This window comes from Notamacropus eugenii, chromosome 1, assembly GCF_028372415.1.
Source record: "Notamacropus eugenii isolate mMacEug1 chromosome 1, mMacEug1.pri_v2, whole genome shotgun sequence".
Taxonomy (NCBI): domain Eukaryota; kingdom Metazoa; phylum Chordata; class Mammalia; order Diprotodontia; family Macropodidae; genus Notamacropus; species Notamacropus eugenii.
In genome coordinates, this window is record NC_092872.1 from 346,060,025 (window position 1) to 346,081,549 (window position 21,525).

The 21,525-nt window shown below is 42.2% G+C and overlaps 1 protein-coding gene across 4 annotated transcripts in view; it reads right to left on the reverse strand.

The window, feature by feature from the left end:
- Window positions 1–21,525, reverse strand: part of CEP170B (centrosomal protein 170B) — a 121,271-nt gene that overhangs the window by 72,321 nt on the left and 27,425 nt on the right. For all 4 annotated transcript variants that reach the window (XM_072630050.1, XM_072630047.1, XM_072630049.1 and 1 more), the window contains exons 3-4: window positions 2,900–2,989; window positions 283–363 (exon numbers count right to left, since the gene is read on the reverse strand). In XM_072630050.1, the coding sequence (XP_072486151.1) occupies window positions 283–363; window positions 2,900–2,989 (171 nt within the window). The remainder of the gene's footprint in view (window positions 1–282; window positions 364–2,899; window positions 2,990–21,525) is intronic.

Below are 21,525 nucleotides of genomic sequence, written 5' to 3' on the forward strand. Positions count from 1 at the left end.
TAGGTCTTCTCTCTCTGGGAGGCTGAGAAGTCAGCATAGGATAAACACGAGACCTTAGACTCATTATCACTTCCCTCTATCTGAAGGAGCTATGAGCATACCATCCAGCTGCTGCATGAGTGAACATCACCTGATGGACTTCACAGTGCAATATGTTGGGTCTGCTCCTACAGGACCAAAAAAGGTCTGGTTCTCAGAGGAGTGAGAGACAGGAAGAAACAGAGAAGGTGGGGGAAAAAAATAGGGAAATCCCAGGAAGATCCAAACCACAAAAAAAAGGATATCGTAGCCGAAGCGGATCACATCGTTGAGTTTCAGAGTGACATATTTCTGGTCAGGGATACGCACATCATTCACAAATGTCTGTGTGGAGAAAGAAGATATGGGGTTAGACTGAGGCAGAGTCTTTGTTGCTAACCTTCTATTAACCAAAGAAAGCTTATCCTGGGTACAGAGATGTTCATTTGTAGTCAGGTGATGCCTCCCAAGACCCTGTTGAATTCTCTCCACCTCCCTTGCCCCCCATCATTCCTAATCTAGAAGAAACACAGGTTAAAGCTGGTTGGCAGAGCCCAGGGCTAGGTACATGGGAAGCATGATAAATCGTCTGAATAATGACTGGCATTCTCTAGCAACTTGAAGCTTACAAAGTGATTTCTTCACAATAGTGAAGATAATGATACAAAAGTATCAGAGGCCCTCTTTAAGAGATGAGAAAACTAAAGCTCAAAGACAAGAAGTGATGTGTCTTTGAAAAAGACCTTTTTGAAAAAGATTTTTTCACTCACAAATAACAAATCACTTTGAATAAATACACAGATTCTCAGTCAGGATTCAAACCCAGGTCTCTGATTCCAAGTTCTCTTTCTACTACACCACAACAGACTAGCCCCAGAATTCTCTTAGGAAATTCCATATAAAGAATATGAGCGTGTTGCCAAAACTTTGTACAGTAACACTCCAGGCTCTCTAGAATTCTTGGGACATGCATGAGCCACAGGGAAAATTTCCCATGTGTCTGAAGGCTAACCAACCTTCCTAAGCAATAAGACTTTAAAAACTAATTTAAATTACTCAGAATGAAAAGCTTTCAAATCTACATCATAAATGTCCCTGTCAACCTTAAAGAAAGGACACTGGACAGTGCTGAACTTTTTCCTTATTGATGTGGGACCATCAATATAAATATAAGCCAACTTTAGAAAGTCACTTTTCTCTTGGACTCAGGATAACCACAGGTAAAAATGGTGACAAGGAACGATTATGAACAAGGGCACTTAGTTTACTGTAAAGCATTATGGAAATGTGAACTCAAAAAGGAACACAGTGATGCTTTTTGAGGTGACTGAGATTTGTTTCTACTTGTGCCTATACCAACTGGCTCTGGACAATGGATCATCTCTTTTGGGGCAAAATAATGATAATGTGCATTTATAAATTTATATCTCAACCAGGATCACATAGCTAGGAAGCATTAAAAAGGTAAGGCTTTGACATTTATTGATGCATAATTGTAGGCAAATCATTTTCTTTCTTCTCTGCCTCAATTTCCTCTTCTGTAAAATGAGAGTAGTAATTGAACAGTCACCTCTTCCATATAACAGCCCTCTTGACATTTTTGAAGGCAGCTGTCATGTTCCCCCTGAATTTTATTTTCTCCAGGTTAAACACACCCAGTTTCTTGAATCAGTCCTCATATACAATGAACTGAAGACCGTTCTTCATTTTGGTTGCCTTGACACTCTACTGACACTCTCCAGTGGGTCAATGTCCTTCTTAAACTATGATGCCCACAAGTGAGCATAGTACTCTAGGTGAGGTTTCAGGAGGTCAGGGTACAGCAGGATTATGAGCTCCCTCACTAACTTTTGGAAGCTATGGCACCCTTAATGTAGGCTCCAAATGCCATCAGTGCTTTTGGCTGCCAGATTACAAAGCAGACTCATATTGGGCTTGTAGGTCACTAAAACCCCCAGATCTTTTTTTCAAAACAGCTTCTATCTAGCCTATATTTGTGAAGAGGGTTTTTTGTAAATAAGTGCAAGACTTTTACATTTATCCCTACTGAATTTCATCTTATTAGATCCAGTTCAGAGGTCTAACCACGTGGTCTAATCCTTTTGAATTGCATGCTTGTCATCCAGTGTGTTGGCTAATTATTCCTCCTGGCTTTGTTCATCTGCACATCTAATGAGCAGACCACCATTCCAGTCATTTACTTTCATTCAAGTTATTGATAAAACTGTAGGAGAACCTGAGACACAAACAGGTCCAGAAAATTCCCATGCAAAGGAAGGAAAAAGGAGTCACAAACAAAATTCCCATGCAAAGGAAGGAAAAAGGAGTCACTTAGAATCTACCACCTTCTCATCCTCCCCATTTCAACATCACCCATCAGCAAAGTGCTTCAATTTAGCTCAGTCCTGCTGTAGATGAAACACTTTTCCTGTCACTTACAGAACAGCGGACCACCCTTCTCCTACCTCAACTCAAAGGGAACCACAGGTTATTGCTCCCACCCTTGTAGCCCCTGAACTTTCTCTAGCAAATGAGATACTTGTAAAATGCTTAGTACAGTACCTGGCACACATTAAGTGCTTAATAAACACTTGTTCCTTTGTTCCTCCCTCTATCTAGACTGAAGACCCCCCAGAATCCTGACACTCACTCTCCAACCCTCTTTCTAATGACATGTGGTTGTCTTTGTTTAGTGACATGCCCTCAAGAAATGCTCCCCTTTTTCCTACAGAATTAGTCACCTGAAGAAGGAATTATTTGGAAAAATATCCCTTCTCTCCCATCCCCTCCTTAACAGCTAGGGCAACAAAGGACTAGAGGCAAGAGGGGAAACACAGACTTTGGTCCTTAAGGAAGCTGGAGATCCCAGATGCCAACTCACCCCATTTAAACTGCCAAGATCCTTCACCCAATGCTCGTCCTTGTCCTGGTTATAATTGATGACGGCATGCTGCTTGTCCACACTTCGAGACTGAGGAGGGAAGAAGGGAGAGACAGTCAGACCCATTTACTCCCCCAAGCAGAATCTTCCCCCTCTACCTTCCTGCAAAGACTGAGTAGCCCTGCCTTACTGCTCTGAAAACTGATCTTCCCAGGACATTACACCAAAAGCACCACAGCATCCTTTCTCAAATTATCTCTAAAAGAGGTGAAGGGGAACCAAAAATGTCAATGTGACCAAGATTTCCTCAATTTATAGAGGAGGAAACAGAGATCCAGATGGGACAAGTGATTTACTCAACATCACACAGCAATCTGGTAGAAGAAATCTACTCCAAACCAGGGCTCTTTCCACAGCTATCTAGATGTTGTCCCTCCTGTCCTGCCCCCAAATCACTCCTGAAATGTCACTGACATAGTGAACTTCCTGAGAGGAAAACCCATCTCCATGAGGTGATGCAGTGGACAGTGTAGAGCTTGGATTCAGAACGATGCCAGCCTCAGACACTTACTTATCTGTAAGACCCTGGCTAAGTCTCATAACTGCTCTCAGTCTCAGTTTCCTCCTCTGTAAAACAGGAATAATGATAGCACCTTCCCCATAGGGTTGCTGCAAGGATCAAATGAGCTAATGTTTGGAAACCTTAAAGTGTTCAATAAATGCTGGCTCCTTTTACCAATTCATATCATCAACCACCCTGCAATGCAGGATCTTGGAGATTTGCCTAGGACGCTGAAAGGATGACTGACTTCCCCAGGGTTGCACAGCTAGTATGTATCATAGACTGGACTTGAACTCAGGCCATTATGATTGCGAAATTGGCTCTCTACCCACTACACTCCAGACCCGTGTTGTTGTATAAATTGGGACCACGCCAATATTTGCCTCAAACTTCCCAAGGCTGTGTCCCACTGCCTGGTTAACCTCAGAGTTTCTAGTAGGCCTAAGCCTCAGGGGGAGGGTGGGGAGGGTTTGTCCTATAAATTCCCACATAAGATAAAATGCCACTCCTGCCAAGGAAAGCTTTACAATCTTCAGCAAAAACCACATTCTGCTGCTCATTGCTCCCAACCTGGCCATGCCCAAACCTACCTATTTCCTAGCCTTGTCCCCTTACCCTAAATCAGATTCAGCCCAAGATACTCCCCCAGGCAGGTTGCACAGAGGGTCCCTAAACCTATGCCTAATGAGGAGCCTCCAGGTTTGAGGTAAGAGAAAGAATTCCAGGGTCAGCTCCATCATCAACCATGGCAGCACTCTCCATGTTGGCCAGCCAGCCAGGACCTTAGTCAGGCTGCTTGCTCTACCACCCTTCCCCAACTCCAGGCCTCTCCATTCGGGTATCAGCCTAGGGGATCCTAGGGGATCCATTCCTCCCCGGAAGGAAGCATTGCTTCACCTGATCTTTACAGAACATGGCCTCTAGTCTCTGGCCACCATCCTTTGAATTTGTCCCTAGGGTGACCAAAATCCTTCATTCTGAACATGTAGGCTCAAAATTGGTCTACATGTAACCTGAAGAGAGCAAAAGACAGCAGGAGTTATCTTGTTCTGGAGGTCTGGCTTCTCACTTTCTATACTCTATCCCTAGCCACCCTCTCCAGCACCAAGTACATCTTCTTTCAGTTCCCACAACAAAGTAGTCCAAGAAAATGGACACACATACTCCTTGTTCCTCACTGCCATTTCCAGACCATCCATCATTTGCCCCCATTATTCAGGCCCCTCTTTTCCTTGGAAGTTCACTCCCATATACCATCCTATTCAGATCCCAGTTGGAGTTACTTGTAGGCCCCCAAGTCCTTCTTCCTCATGTCTCAATAAAATTAGCTCATATTTACATCGCTACTTAAGGTCTGAAAAACACTTTACATACATTCTCAATTATCTTCATAACAACTCTGCAAGGCAGATGCTCCTATTCAGTTGTATCTGACCCTTTGTGACCCACAGAACATCAACATTGTACATGGGGTTTTCTTGGCAAAGATACTAAAATGGTTTGCTATTTCCTCTTCCAGTGGATGAAAGCAGAGGTTAAGAGATTTACCCAAGGTCACATAGCCAGTGAGTGGCTGAGGCCAGATTTGAACTCAGGTCTATCCTGACTCCAGGCCCAGCACTTTAGCCACTGAGCCACCTAATTGCCTCCAAAACACAGATGCTATCATTCCTAGTTTATAGCTGAAAAAAAGTGAGGTTCAGAGATTAAACAACTTGTCATAAAGCTAGTAAGTAACCAAGCAAAATTTGAGCCAACTGATCAATAAACATTTTTTTAAAGTGCCTGTCATATGCCGGGCACTGTGCAGTGCTATGTCCACCACACCATGCTGCCTCTCCTGGAATTCAGTCCCTGACTCACAGTCTTCCTCTCTACCCTGTTCTCACCTTGAACACTTCCATATCCACCCAGTTCATAGTCCTCCTCAATTCCCATATCCTACACCTTCACTACAGCTCAGTCACACACACTTTCATCTCACCATCACCTATAACTATTCCATCTTTGTGATTCAGAACTCTGAAATTCCTCTCTCTAAGGACTGCCTTCTATCTGTCCATCTCTCTCTATCAACACTTCATAAGCCAATGGAGTCCTCATTACAGACTCCATTCATTCCACCCCTCCCGGTCCATTCCATCTTGCTCTGACCTTATTTTCCTCTCTTTGCAATCCGCACCCTATAATTGACCAATCCCATCATACAATCTCCTCTACCCTCAAAGCCTTTTCCCCTTGCCCTATCAGTACTTGGGCCTTGCTGAGTGCCAGCAATGTGTTACCTCCACCATCTACCTTCTTTACTCCTGTTCTACAGCTTTTGAACACTTTGGGGAAAGTCACACAACCTTGCTGACTGGGTCCACTGTAGATATATATTCAACTAGGTCTTCACTGCTGCATAGCAGTCTTCATTCTTCCTTGATTGATTCTCTATCACACCCCTTACAGTGGTGGCTGTACCAAATTTCTTCTCAAGATTCCTACATTCCCCCTTCCTTCTCAACAGAGAGCCTCACCTCCTACATTACTGAGAAAGTGGAAGCTAGGTAGCCTGGTAGATACTGTAGACTTGGGGTCAAGACGACTTGAGTTTGAATCCTGCTTCAGATACTTACCAGCTGTGTGATCCTAGACAAATCAGTACCAGACTCAATTTCCTCTTCTGTAAAATGAGTATATAAAACTATGCCTCTCATGGTTATTGTGAAAATCAAATTACATGTGTGTGTAAATATATTACGTATATACATGTCTCTGTATGTATCTATGCTACATATATGTATATATAGTATGTGTATGTAAAGCACTTTGTAAACCTCAAAGCACTGTAAATGTTGGCTATTTTGATGAAGAGGAGAATGATGTCCTTCCTCTTATCCCCTATTTTATACCTCAGAATCCCTTTCTTCCCTTATTTTTATCATTATTTTATACCTCAGAACATTATCCCTCAGTCTCTCCACATCTGCTCTAGTATCACAGGAAGGTGACCCTTCTCCTTGCCAATCCAATTCATATTCTTGTATTTTTGCTTTTATTCCCTCCAGTCTCCCAAGAGAAGTCTGCCCCTTTGGAGATAAGAAGTGACTGTGTGAGCTCTCTTTTTCCACAAGCTCCTTCTCCAATGCCCATACTACAAACACAATCCAGTCACTGCCATCCTCAAACATTTGTACTTGACTCTATCAACTTCATCTCCTCAAGCTATCCTCATGTCGCTTCTCTTGTTCACAGCCTAATGCCTAGAAAAAAAGCCATTGATATTCACTGCTTACATTTCTTCACATTCTACTCATTTCTCAATCCCTTGCAATTTTTGCTTCCAGCTCTACCTCTTGACTGAAAACATTCTATCCAAGGTCAATGATCACTCTCAATTGCTAGATCCAATGGCTTTTTCTTAGTCCTTATCTTTCTTGACCTCTCTGAAGTTCTGACATTAATGAACAGCTCCTGCTCCTGGATATTCTAATCTTCTTGACTTTTGTCATATTTTTTCCTTGTCCCCTTCCTATCTGACTGCAGCTCTCTCTCAGTTTACTTTGTTCAATCATCATCTGTTTCCCACCCTACTAATTGTTAAATGTCCCTCAATATTATGTCATAGGTTCCTTTTTCATCTTCTCAGTTCCCATCTCTATGCAGTTGACTCAAAAATTGTTCTATCTATCCCTAATCTCTATCTTGAATTCCAGTCTCAGATCACCAATTATCTGCTGCACATCTCCAATTACATAGATGTCTATAGGAACATCACATTCTAAAACAGATTTCATTTTCTTCATATGATCTAGAAACTGCACAAGTTCTACTGAGAAACTAGGTCTCTAGAACAGAGAAGGTAAGCCTCCTGCTGCCTCTCATTTTCTCCCCCCTCAACTACCCCTCCTCCAAATTTCCTTAATTCTGTTTTGAGAACAACCATTTTTCACCCAAGTTCCTAATATAAGGTTTACAATTCTGAATTCTTCCTTTCTTCCCTTTCCCTCACCCCCATGCTCTAATATCCAATCAACGGCCATGTTTTTTTTTAAATCTACCTCTTCAGGCAGCAAGACACAATGAGACAAACACTAACTATGGCAGAGGATCCAAATTCAATTCTGGGTTCTGCTACTTATTACCCATGTGACCTTTGATAAGTCACTTACCTTCTCTGGGACTCAGTTTCCCCATCTGTAAAATGAGGGGGTTGGACTGGGTGGCCTCTAAGGACTCTTCTAGGTCTAAATCTTGGTCCCCTTCACTCCACTTACATGGCCTATCTGAGGCCCTGGTTCAGGCTCCCATCACATGTCCCTTGCAACAATTTCCTATAAGTTTACAATCTCTTCCTTCTCCAATCTAGCCTCCAAAGACCTGCCAAAATAACCTTCTTAAAGTACAAGTCTGATGATATTAGTGGCTCTATTCAACCTAGGATGACTACTTACATGTGGGGAGGAGGAGATAAGGGAATAAGCATTTATTTAGCACCTTTTATATGCTAGGAATTCTGCCAAGTGCTTTTCTACAAATATTACTTCATTTGATGATAGGAATAGGTGCAGTTATTATCCTCATTTCACAGTTGAAGAAACTGAGGCAAACAGAAGGAAGAGTGTGAGAGAGCTTTGCCTAGGGTCACACAGTTATCTCAGTGGCTGAAGCTGGATAAAATACACCTTCATAACTTGGTCAGTTAAACCTCTTTACAATCAGTTGACTGTACATTCCTTACCTTCCAGTACTCTATACCAAACTGTGCTGTCAATAGTCCATGAACTGGCACTCCCTCCTCTCCTTCAACTCCACTGCACACCACCTCCTGACAGAAGCCTTTACTGACCCTCCATGGCTAATATTACTTTCTTCTCTCAAATTATCATGTATATGTGTGTCTATTTACATGTACCTAGTTATGCAAAAGTTGTTTACACACACACACACACACACACACTCACACACACACTCTCTCTCTCTCTCTCTCTCTCTCTCTCTGTGTCTCTCTCTCACTATTAGAATGTGCAGGGACTGAGTTGTTTTTTTTCTTCCCTTTCTTGGTATCCACAGAACTTAGCACAGAGTCTGGTTCATAGTAAGCCCTTAATAAATGCTAACTGACTTATACTTTCACAGTGGACTGTAAGTTCCTTGAGAGCAGGAATTGTTTTTTCTCTTTGTACCTCATAGAATGATTCCTTCTTTTACCCTTTTGGGGGTGGGAGGAGTGAAAGGGGTAAGGAGGAAGGAGAAAAAGCATTGATTAAGGGCCTGCTATGTGCCAAGCACTATGTAAAATTTACAAATTTATCTCATTTGATCCTTACAACAAACCTGAGAGGTAAGTGCTATTATCTTCAATTTTACAGTTAAGGAAACTAAGGCAGACAGATTAAGTGACTTGCCCAGGATCATACAGTTAAGTGTCTGAGGCTGGATTTGAACTCAGGGCCTGACTTCAATCTGAGGTTCTCACAGTGTTCTATACACTGCTCTACCTACCTGCTTCAGAGGGCAAGGAAAAGGAGAAGTAAAGGCTAAACTGTGATTTCATTAACAGGAGGAAATCACAATGAAAACATTCCCACTACCAACCCAGATTAGCAACTGCTTCACTCTTAGAGAATCTGAGTTGGCTAGGGTACCAAGAGGCCTAAAGTGACTCTCCCAAGGTCAAACAGCCAGTAGATTTCCTGATTTTGAGGCAAGCCCTCATCTTAATCTACCATAATACCTTGCAAGATGGCAAGACATCTTATTTTTTGTTCCAGACCTGTGGTTTCATCAGTATAGGGGACCCCAATACAGATCAGCAACTGCTTTGCCCATAATAGGCACTCATGGAAAACTGAATTCAATCAGGATCACATTAGTTTTCTTGGTTGCCATATCAACATTGTTGACTCATATGGGGCAATTCACTCAACATCTTTATTATATAAACTGTCTTCTCCAAGTAGGGTTTGGGTTTCCTCACCCAGGGAACAGGTAAAACTAAACAACGGTTATCCTCTTAAGGGTAGGGCTGGTTGAATTTTAAAAGGCATGGTTGGCTTGTTGGTGCTAGCCACACTCTTCTAATTCTGTTTGTTTTGACTGGTCACCAAAGGAATCTGCTGTCTCTGAAAAGGCCAATACGAGAAAAGAGGCCAGAAGCTTGCTAATGAGCTCCAGGGAAAGGCCCGCCCAGGACTTGGCACAGATAAAAACTGAAACAATTCCCTTTTTTTCACAAGATCACAGATTTGTTGCCTCAGAGTAAACCTGATCCAGACCCTCTGGAACCTTCACATTTTCACAATAGGAAACTGCAGCCCAGGGAAGTTAAAGATTTTCCTAAGGTCACAAAGGTAGAAACTGAGCTCAGATTGGAATCCAGGTCCTCTGATTCCAAATCTCATGCTCTTTTCCTTACTGCTTCTGTTTTGATGTTATTTGGTTGTTTTTTAGTAGCATCTGACTCTTCATGATCCATTTTGGGTTTTCTTGGCAAAGATACTGATGTTAGACATTTTCTTCTCCAGCTCATTTTATAGATGAGGAAACTGAGGCAGAGTTCAGTGACTTGCTCAGGGTCACACAGCCAGTAATTTAGTGTCTGAGGTCAGATTTGAACTCAGATTTTCTTGACAGCAGGCCCAGCACTCTATCCACTAAACCACATAGCTGCCCTTTGGACATTTATGTGTATTTATGTACATTTACAAACAGCAAGGCAATCATATTGGATGGAGGTCAACAGTCTGACAGGAAAGGTTGGAAGGGGCAGATTATGAGAGGCTTTCAGGCCAAAGGGAGGGTTTTTATATCTGATTCTGAAGGCAAGAGGGAGCCACTACAATATATAAAGTAGAGAAAAGGAAGGGACATGGTCAGGCCTTCAAGAAAATCAATTTGACAATGAAGTGATCTCAGAGATAGTGAGTTCTCCATCCCAGGGGTGGATTCATAGCCTGAATAAAACTTATTTCGTATGCTGTTGAAGGGGGGTGGATCGCAGTAAGAGTGAAGCAGGTTAGGGGGTAGGTATGTGTGTTTGAACCAGAGACCTCTGAGATCCCTATGATACTATATAGAATATCCACATAAGGAAGGCCCCAAGACCCTAATCTCCACAATGACAAGACTGGTCCTACAATAGGAACACAGTCGCTTTGTTCAGAGTTTAGAAAATAAATATGGCTATTTATTACATGTATACACAGTTTGTTCCTGTCCTTCCTAAAATGTGACACCTATTCACTTTAAATGAAAACGGCCATAGCTAGAGCTTGAGGTGGGAAACAAACATCCAATACATACACTCCTGGTTGATGAAAGCTACTTGGCACAGTAGCTATGGCTCTGGGTCTGTTGTCAGGATGACTTGAGTTCAAGTTCAGCCTCAGACACTTACTAGCTTTGTGACCCTGGACAAGTTGTTTAACCTCTGTCTGCCTCAGTTTCCTTATCTATAAAGTGGCAATAATAATAGCACATACCTTGAAGGGATCAAATGAGATAACTGTAAAGTGCTTAGCAGAATACCTGGAACATAGTAAGTGTTAGATAAATATTAGCTATTATAATTTTTGTTATTATTGTTATTATAATTAGATCCTGAACCCCTGTGGATACTAGCAATCCCAACAAGGTAATTAACTGTTCAGAGATTTCTACAGTGTGAGGACTAAAGAGACCCCTGTCCTTCTCCAGCTCATTTTACAAATAAGGCAACTGAGGTCTAACCTTTCTTCTTCTTCCTCCCACTCACCTTTTGAGGGGTTGAGACTCAGAGAGTGAGGAGGACCTTGCTAAAGATCATAAGGGAATCAGGACTGGAGCCAGGACTTGGACCCAGGTCTCCTGTCTTCTAGGTCTGAACTCTGTTCTGTTCAGTTCTGAATTAATGCCTCTTGGTATTCTAAAAACAATTTTTATCTCACAAAATCTACCTGCACTATTTGAAATTTCTGAGTCTTCACCCATGGTGTGATTAGTGAGCTCACATGACCCATCCCCGATAAGCAGAACTACTTATCACACCACAGTATAAAGGGCCACATTGTAAATGTCCAGCAAACATTCAAGCCATGGGCATAATTGAGTAAAAGAATCTGTGTGCACATCTTGTTACTATGTAACAACTGACCTATTTGTACTCTACAGCTGGTGAGCTGCAGGGTGAGCAAGCTCAGAATTTTGAGAACACAGGCAGCAGCAAGATATGAAGAGTGCTGCACTTGTTAAATCTAGGTCCAAATCCTGGCCCTTCCATTTCCATGGTACACAACCTCAAGCACTCTCACTCTTGGAATCTTAGCCTCACCTTCATCTGTATAATGGGGATGGATAATACCTCTACTACTACCTCTTAGAACTGTGGAGGGAAGCATTTTATAAACTATAAAGTGTTGTATATAAATGGGAGTTATATTATAGGATTCAATACTGGAAGGGGTCAGAAAGATCATCTAGTTGAACCTACTTATAGATGAGAACCCTGTAACCTGTGAAGCTACGTGATGTGCCACATAGCCAAGTCAGACTTCAAACTCAGGTCCTTAGAATGCAGTTTCAAGGCTTTCCATTATAATCAGGGACCCAACAGAGGCCAACCAGGAGATGAGAGGAAGTCCCAAGCTCAGAGCCCAGCTCTTTCCTACAAAATTACAACACGTAGTTCAGATACACCGAGCCTTCCATAGCAATATGAACACCTTGGAAATTCAGCTACAAACTCATCTTCCCCCAGAAGCCTTCTTTGACCACCACTGGCACAAATCCTCCTTTAGTCACCATCTTTCATTTGTATTATACACTGTATTTATTGTCTCTTTCTTGTGTGGGCTTCGTCTGCCCCACTGGATAATAAATTCCCTGAGGGCAGGGCTGGGGTCTGCTCTCCTTCCCATCTCCCAGTGAGCTCCTGAGGACAAGCAGATTCAGGGTCTGATCCCTCTCCTCTTTCTCTATATCATGAGTTCCCAAGTAGACATGTCTAGGATTTGTTCCCACCCATCTTCCCAGCAACCAAGTCCACTTGTTTTGTTCCTTTTGTCTCCCCAGACCTTGAGCTCACTGAAGACTGGGCCCCATCTGCTCCTTCACAGTCTTCCCCAGAGCAAAGCAGAGAACAGGGCTGGGAATATATGGGAACTTAGGAAAGACAAGCTCAATGAATAAATGATCCTTATATTTTTCCCCTCTATTTCCCCAATAGGGCAATTGGTAAATCAAGAGGAAATCATCATCTTCTAGTAGTGGAAAGGGTGGTGAATTTGTGAAAGAGAGGTCCTGGGTTTGAATCTCAGCCATCACTTGACTTGTCCCACCATGACTAAGTGATTTAACCTCTCTGGGCCTCAGTTTCCTCATCCAAAACAGGAGAATGTTGCATTAGAGGATCTCTGAGGCCTCTTCCAGTCCTAAATCTATAATTCTAAGAATTTGTATAAATATAAATCCTAAGATCATAGATTTAGAGCTGAGTGTGTCCTCAGGGGTCAATTAGCTTGATTCTTTTATTTAAAAAAAAAAAGGAAATTGAGAGAAGAAGTTACTTGTCCAACATCACATCAGTGGCAGAACTAGTACTCAAATTGTTTCCTGACCTCAGGGAGCTTATATTCTAACGCAGGAACACAAGGCACAAAGTAGGGGAGATGGGAGAATGAAGTCCACAGAGATGGTTGTAAAGTCTAGAGCAGGAAGACCCTGATCTGGAGGAAGGCTCTAGCATGAGATAGCAACAGATGCATGGTTATTTGAGGAGAGTTTAGGATATTGCTCCTACAACACTCTGTCCCTTGGTGGTAAGCCTCCAAAAGATCTGTAGAGGACATTAAAGGATTTGAGGGTTGCTACTGGTCAACTCGGACCCATATTTAAGAAGCCTGACACAGGCAGCATTAAAGGAGGAAGAAAAAACTAAATCAGAAACATAGAAAAAAATAAAATGGAATGGCCTTTTCCTGTCCTTGAACTTCTAGACTTCTCTGCAGCCTTTGACACCATACATCACATTCTCAGGTTTTCCTAACATGGCTCTCTCCAGTTCTCCTCTTGTGTCTGATCATTTCTTCTCTTTGCTGGATCTTCATTCAGGTCATGACCACTAACCCTGAGTGTTCCACAGAGCTCTGTCCTGGGCCTTTTCTCCTCCTTTACTATGTCATTTGGTGATCTCATCAGCTCCTGTGGACTGAATTATCATCTCTCTGCATATGATTCTCAGATCTATTTATCCAGCCTTAATCTCTCTCTTGATCTCCTTGCTTCTTGTTCAAGAGTTTTTCAGTTTCAAGTCTGATTCTTCATGATCCTCTTTCAGGTCTTCTTGGCAAAGATACTGGAGTGGTTTGCCTTTTCCTTCTCCAGATCATTTGACAGATGAGGAAACTCAGGCAAGCAGGGTTAAGTGACTTGCCCAGGGTCACACCACTATTATATATCTCTTAGACATCTCAAAATGGATGTCCTACGGCCATCAAAAACTCAACATGTACACAACTGAACTCATATTTCCCCCAAATCCTCCCTTATTTTTACCTTCCCTATTATTGTAGAAAGTACCACCATCCTCCCTGTACACAAGCTCCCTTAATCTAGGTGTCATCCCCATGATCTCTCTGATCCCCACCTCCAATCAGTTGTCAGGTCCTGACAATTCGCTCTTCAGAATGTCTCCAGTTTATACCCCTTTCTCTCTTCTGATACTGCCATCACCTTGGATCATCCTCTATTACCTCACCCTTAAGACTATGATAATGGTCTGCTAGTTGGTTTCCCTGTCTCAAGTCTCTCTCACCCTACTTAGCAGTCAAAACAATCTTCCTAAAATGTAGGTTTGAGCCATGTCATCCCCCAATTCAATAAATGCCAGCGCCTCCATTTTATTATCATCAGGTCTAGATTAAAATTCTCTGTTTGGTTTTTAAAGCTGCTCAGTCTTCTTACACCTTACTCACCTGCACAAGTTCTAAGATCCAGCGATACCAGCCTCTATGCCATTTCTCTCACAAGATACTCTGTCTCCAGACTTTGCCATCTCCCATTCCTGGAAATACTCTCCCTTCCTCATCTCCACCTCTTGGTTTCCCTGCTTGCTTCAAATCCCAGCCACGATCTCACCTTCTGCAAGGAGTTTTTCCTAATTCCCCTAAGTGCCTTCCCCAGTGATTATCTCCAATTTATCCTGTCTCGACCTTATCTGCCCATAGCTTTATTTGCATATGGCCTCCCCTACTTAACCCTGAGCTCCTTAAAAATGGGGACTGGATTTTGGAGGTCTTTTGTTTTGCCTTTCATAATATCCTCAGGATTTAACAATGTGCATGCAAATAGTATGCACTTAATAAATGCTTATCAAACTAAGGAAACAATATAACAGTTCCCTGAAAGAGTGACTGAATCTGACAATCCCAGAAAGGACTGAGTCCTAGATCTAAATGACCAGGCCCATGTGGCAGGTGATGCTAAATCTTTGCAGTTCAAACGGGGTCTAAAGTGACCATAAACAGGAGCAGCACCTACAGCAAAGATGATGACATTTCCTGTAGTCATCATTCCTTTTCATAGGTCAAAGACAACTGCCCTGTACCAATCAGTCAGTTAGTTAACAAACATACCACCAACCAACCACTTAGAGCTGTTCCCTGGCCCACCAGATAGGACCTCCCTTTCAATAGGGGTTTAGAATACAAAATCTTTGTCCCATGAGACACTTCTGAAAAGTGATTGCCCCACCCCCACCCCCTACCCCTGCTTCCTCTGCTAAGATATCTCTCCTTTGATGCCACGAAGCCTGCCCCCTCCCAACAATGTCACCCTTTGGCTACCTTCAAGCCCTCCCTAGGTAGTAATCACACAATAACCACTGAGTGAGACATTGGCAGCAATGTGAAACCCATTGGTTTCACATTATAGTAATTAGAGGGCTTGCCTTTTGTTTGTACTATATATTCCAGTAAGCTATCTTTTTATCCCTGTTTCTAGGAGCTGATCTGATGTCCACTGCTGATGGTGCCTATTGCCCACTGACCTTAGTCAGTGCCCCAGGGTCATGTCTCTGCCTACCGCTAACTCTGTCAACTGCTACTCCCTGAGACCTGAGACCTTCAGCCCTATCTAGGGCAGAGTGTTGTTATGAGCACTACTACCCAACCCCTGCTGGATTGGCTATGCCGACTCTGTCCCACTATGGCAGGCCGGATTGTTCCCCCCACCATGCAAAAGGTTGCTTCAGGTCTTCCTTGCTACTACCCTCCCATGTTCACTCAGGAGCTGTTACTGCTCTGGTACCTGACTGTCCTCATATATTGGGGGGAAAGACACAACACAACACAGTACAAAAAGTAAAAAGTCACAGCCTCCTCTAGGCCAGTATGAGCTCTGTCTCCCATGTGGAAACTATAGTCATTTATGGAACCACATTTCTAGAGGCATCATCAAAAGCACCACCAGGAAGCACCAGTCCGTTGCACCTTTCTGTGCACTGCCCATCAACCATCAACAAACTCCTTATGTTCCAATCTAGCAAGACTATGCCAATTGTTCTGGGCTGGGCATGACTCTCGCCAGACCCCTCAAAGTTTAGATACACAACACTGGAACAAAATGAGATGCTTCTTAGATCATTCAGTAGCAAATTAAAAGAGATTCACTTAGCCATGGTTGGGTTAGGGAAATGCACCTGGGACCTGTGTTCTCTGTCCTTCAAGGACCCCTCACTGAAAGTTCCAGAAAGAGAATTTGAATTTGAATTTCACAGTTCACAGTTCAGTGATGAGAGTACAAATTTCATCAACCGATGAAGTCTGTCTGCATCTAATAAAATGGGATGCAAAAGGCACATCTGTGCATATCACCATAAACGTCTCTGGGCTCCTGGAGAGACTTTAGTATTGTCCTGTCAAGTGTCTCCCCTATGATTTGCACCAAAGAATCACAAACAAATCCTTCTGGCTAAATCATGGTTGGTCTCTCAAATTCCAAATTAAAAATTATAAACAATGAACAAAACTCCAACAGCCTTGTGAGTACAGTTGTGACACATTACTAAAATTCCAGGGACTTGCCTTGGTTCGTATTTTTTCACTGTTGGGATCTTTCATGGTACCCTACCCCTCATTGGCTGGGATGGCTGGTTCAGTTGCATTGTCATTTCCAACAAGCCATTTGAAATCAGTTTATACAAATCCAACTCCCTTCAAGCTGGTAAAGTCTTTGTTACAGATGGCCTTTCCTAAGGCAACTGGATGATGATGACAATTAGCTATACAAAGGCATCCAGTCTTAGTTGGCAAAAGCAGAGCACAACTAGTTCTTCTGAGTTTGTCTTTTTCTAATGAGGGAGGAACATTTCTTTTCTCTTTCCCAAAATATTCACTCCTTCCAGGCTGCTTGGAAGGTAACCTGAGTTCTGAAGAGAGAATAGTTGAAGGCCCACAAGTTTAAATTGTGTCCTTAAAACTGTAACTCGAAGATAATTGTGCTAGCTTAGTACATGTCATTCTCTTGGCCAAAGTAAAGAAATGTTGGCTAAATGATAGTTGTCAGGAGACTTGGAACCAATTGAAGGATCAGACTCAAAGAGAATCATTAATGACTCACTGACAACCTGGAGGGAGGGCACTTGTCCTTGGCCCAATGTTGTTCAACATTCTTATCAGTGATTTGAGTGAAAACATAGGTACCATACTTAGCAAGTTTCCAGACAGTATGATATTGGGTCCCAGGTAAATTTTCCTAACCCAATGTAAATAAATGACTACAGTTTCCACATGGGAGATAGAGCACATGTACTGACCTGGAGAGGTTACTTTTAGCTTTTTGTGTTGTGTTGTGTTGTGTCTTTTCCCCCCAGTATAGGAGGGTAGAGGCAAGTACCAGCTAAACTAACACAATTATTATCTTCAAAGTACAGTTCTCAAGGACACAGAAAATACACACATTGTTCTTTTCTCACTGAACAGTCACAGACAGTTTACTCTTTAATTTCCCAGGAGAGGGGGTATCTCACAGTAAGGAACCACATTTCTAGAGGCATCATCAAAAGCACCACCAGGAAACACCAGTCCATTGTGCCTTCCTCTGCACTGCTCATCAACCACTTCAACAAACTCCTTACATTCCAATCTAACACGACTAAGCCAATTGTTCTAGGCTGGGCTTAACTCTGGCCAAACCTCTCATAGTTTAGGTACACAATACTGGAACAAAATGAAACATTCTTAGATCACTCAGTAGTAAATGAAAAGAGATTTAGTTAGCCATGGCTGGAGTATAGGCACTGAGGACAGCTCCATTAGATTCAGCTGAACCTTCCTTGCTTGCACTGTCCACATAGTCCAACCAGGAAAACCTCTGAGACACTCCCCACCCCACCCCCACTGCAAATCCTCATAGAAGCTTTACATTTAGGCAACGAAGAAGTGACATGAGCCCTTAGACTCCTGAGCCAACCAAGTCTCCAGGAATGTCCCGATACATTTTAAAGACAAACTAGACTAACCTGCATGTGCAGAGGGGTTAAAATATTGCTCCTACCACAACTGCTAATAAATTTTATCTTACTAGACTTGACCCATTGCTCTAATCCATTATTATCTTTTAGGATCTAAAGATTAGTTAGTCCTACCAACATCATGCAATCTAGAAATTTGATACGTATGCCACACCTATGCTTTTACCCAAGTCACAGATAAGAATATTAAACAACATAGGGCTATGCACAGTTACTCCATCAGTGCCCTCCTTTCAAGCTAACAGTGAGTCATTAATGATTCCTCTTTGGGTCCAATCTTCAACTGCTTCCAAGTCTTCTAAGGGAACTATCATTTAGCATATATTTCTCCACTTTGGCCAAAAGAATGACATGAAAGACTTTGTCAAAGACTTCTGAAAACATAGGTATATAATTTCTACCACATTTTCCTGATCTACTCATCTAGCAATCCTGTCCAAAAAAAAGGGGGAGATGAAGCCATATTTGCTCTTAATGATTGATTCCCTTTCTGAATGCACACAAATTCTCTTTAATGATATGTTACAGAATTGTGCCAGAAATGAAAGTCAAGCTCATTGGTTGACTTTTTTACTTTTTTGAAAATTTGGACTTTGTCCATTTCTTCAATAGCTCTTTCATTTTTTGTGATCTTTCCAAAATTATCAACAACCTCTCAGCAATCATATTTGTCAGTTTGTTTGTTCATTTTTTTTTCAGTAAGCTGAAGTTTATGTGTTTGACAACTAAGCTGCTGAAAGCTTTCTTACAATATCCTTACTCCTCTTGAGTTTCAACAGGCATTTTTTTTTCTATTCAACTGAGTAGTTTTGCCTTCTCTGACATCCACCCACCAACAATGCCTCCATCCCAAGGAGCATCCTTTTGTCTGTGAGCTTCCTCTTGTTCTCAATAGAGCTCTCATCATTCATAGACAACATTTTCTTAACCAGCTACTTGCCTCCAAAAAGTTAATCACTCTTCTAAAGCTCCCACTTTCAACTAGCAACAAAGATTGAAGTATCACTTGGGTCCTTAAGCTCTTCAATATATTGCTCAGAATTTCATCATTCCTAGCAATGATTTCCATGGTCTTTTTTGTGTTATTGTTATCACCAAAAGTGGGCAGTATTTGTCTGATTTGTCAAGTCTTGGGAGACTCTCTGTCGCAGCCTAGATCTATATGACCTAGGAGGACATATCTCCCCAATACTAACATCAGGTTAACAAACAGCTGCATCAGCATGCTTAGCAGGAAGCTAGTTACCAACTGTCACCACTCATCTCTTACCATCTCGTAATGCTATTACAGGAATATTCGTAGTAAGAGAACGGATCATAGATCTTGATATAGACAAATGAAAGGTACCTCATAGGGTACCTAATCCAATCCCCTTTTTAAAATAGGAAGAAACTGAAGCCTAGAGGAACGAAGTTCTTTTTCCATGGTCACACAGTAAGTATCTGCAGCAGGGACTGAAAGCCAGGTCTTCTGGCTGTAAACCCAAGACACTTTCCATTACACAAGGGATGCACTATGTGGAACACATGAAGTTATTGCCTCCTAAAATGTGACCAAGGGCATAAGTAGCATGGTTAGCCTTGGGGAAGAGGGGGGCCACCCCATCCTCAGAGATGGGAGGAAAGGATGGGTGATGTTGTAGAAAGAATTTGAAGTGTAGGGCAAAGGAGATAAGGAAGTTCATATTGGATGGTCTTTGTTTTCTCAGTAAAGTAGATGTTTGCTGTGAAAGAGAGGGATGGGGCAAACACTGAGGGTTTGAAAAGAATGTGTGGAATGACCCCTGTGGAAGCATCCTGGAGAATCAGTCAAGGAAACAAACATTTCCATGCAGGAGTGAGAGCCCAATTGAGATTTCATACCATGAAATCTGTGGTAGCCCAGCTAACATGGTGGCATGACTTTCCTCAGTAACATTTAGCAGCTGAGGAGTCTGAAAGAAGAAAATGGATGTTGGAGATGATCCACAGTTGAGTCAAAACAGGAGAAATATCAGAAAATACTACTGATTGAGAGAGGAAAATATGGCCAGGTTGAGGAGGGAGAGTGGGAAATGGGGTGATTGGCAACAGGGCCCAAGACAACTATTGGTGATGGCAGCTGAAGTGATGAAACAAACAACCCATTTTCTTTGCCAGTAGGTTTCATGGTCCTTACTCTCAAGATTATTTGTGGAGAGAGAGAGCATATAAGCAACAGATTTTCTTCAAATTTGTTAAGAGGAGCCTGGAGTCAGAAAAACTTGAGTTCAAATCAAGCCTCAGACACTTACTAGCTGTGTGACCCTGGACAAGTCACTTAATCTCTGCCTCAATCAATCAATAAACATTTATAAAACACTACTACAGGCACTGTGCTAAGTGCTAGACAAAAGACAGTTGAGGCAAAAGACAATTCCTGCCTTAAAGAGCGTACAATCTAATGGGGGATGCAAACAAATACATATTAAGCAAGCTATATACAGGATAAATAGGAAATAATTAACAGAGAGAAAGCATCGGAATTAAGGGGGGGTGGGGAAGACTTCCCATAGAAAGTGGGATTTTAGTTGTGACATAAAGGAAATCAGAGAAGTGAACAGTCAGAGAGGAGGAGGGACAATGTTCTAGGAATGAGGGCAGCCTAGAGCAGACAGATAGAATATCTGAAAGCCAGACCAATGTCCCTGGATCAAAGAAAAAAATCTCTGGGAGTAAGGTATAAAAAAAACTGGGAAGGTAGGAGGGGACTAAGTTACAAAAGGCTCTGAATGCCCAAAAGAGCATTTTTCATTTGATCCTGAAGGCAATAGGAAGCAACTGGAATTTACTGAGGGGGTGGTGAGGAGACATGATCAGACCTGTGTTTTAGGAAAATTATTTTAGTGACTGAATGAAGGATGGATTGGAGTGGGGAGAAACTTGAGACAGGCTGACCCACCATCAGGCTAGTGCAAAAACCAAGGTGTGAGGTGATAAGAGCCCACATTAGAGTGGTAGCAATATCAGAGGAGAGAAGGGGGAGTATTTGAGAGATGTTATTTATAACAGTGAAATCAATAGGCCTTGATAACAGCTTAGACATGGGGAGAGGGAAGAGATGGGATGAGAGAAAGTGAGGAATCCAGGATGATTCCTAGGTTGTGAGCCTGAGGGACAGAGAGAATGTTATGATCATCTATAGTAATAGGGAAGATAGGAGTTAGGGCAGGTTGAGAAGGAAAGATAATGAATTCTATTTCAAACATGTTGAGTTTAAGATGTCACCATTTCCTCATCTATAAAATGGGGGAAATAACAACATCTACCTCCCCAGGGTTGTTATGAGTATCAAATAAGGTAATATTCATAAAATGCTTAACACAGTACCTGGCATATAGTAGGTGCCTAACAGATGCCTGTTCTTTACTTCTCCATGTCGCATTTTTTCTACCCTCCAACCTCCTGACATAGGTCAAGATTCCCTGATGCCTCCTCAGTTCCGTTTTCCTCTTTCTTTTTTTACCTTATTCTATTATTTCAAAGTAGAATTGAGCCTCTCTTATAAGTGGGAGAGAGGAGAAGCATTCCTACAATCCTTTTGACTTCTCC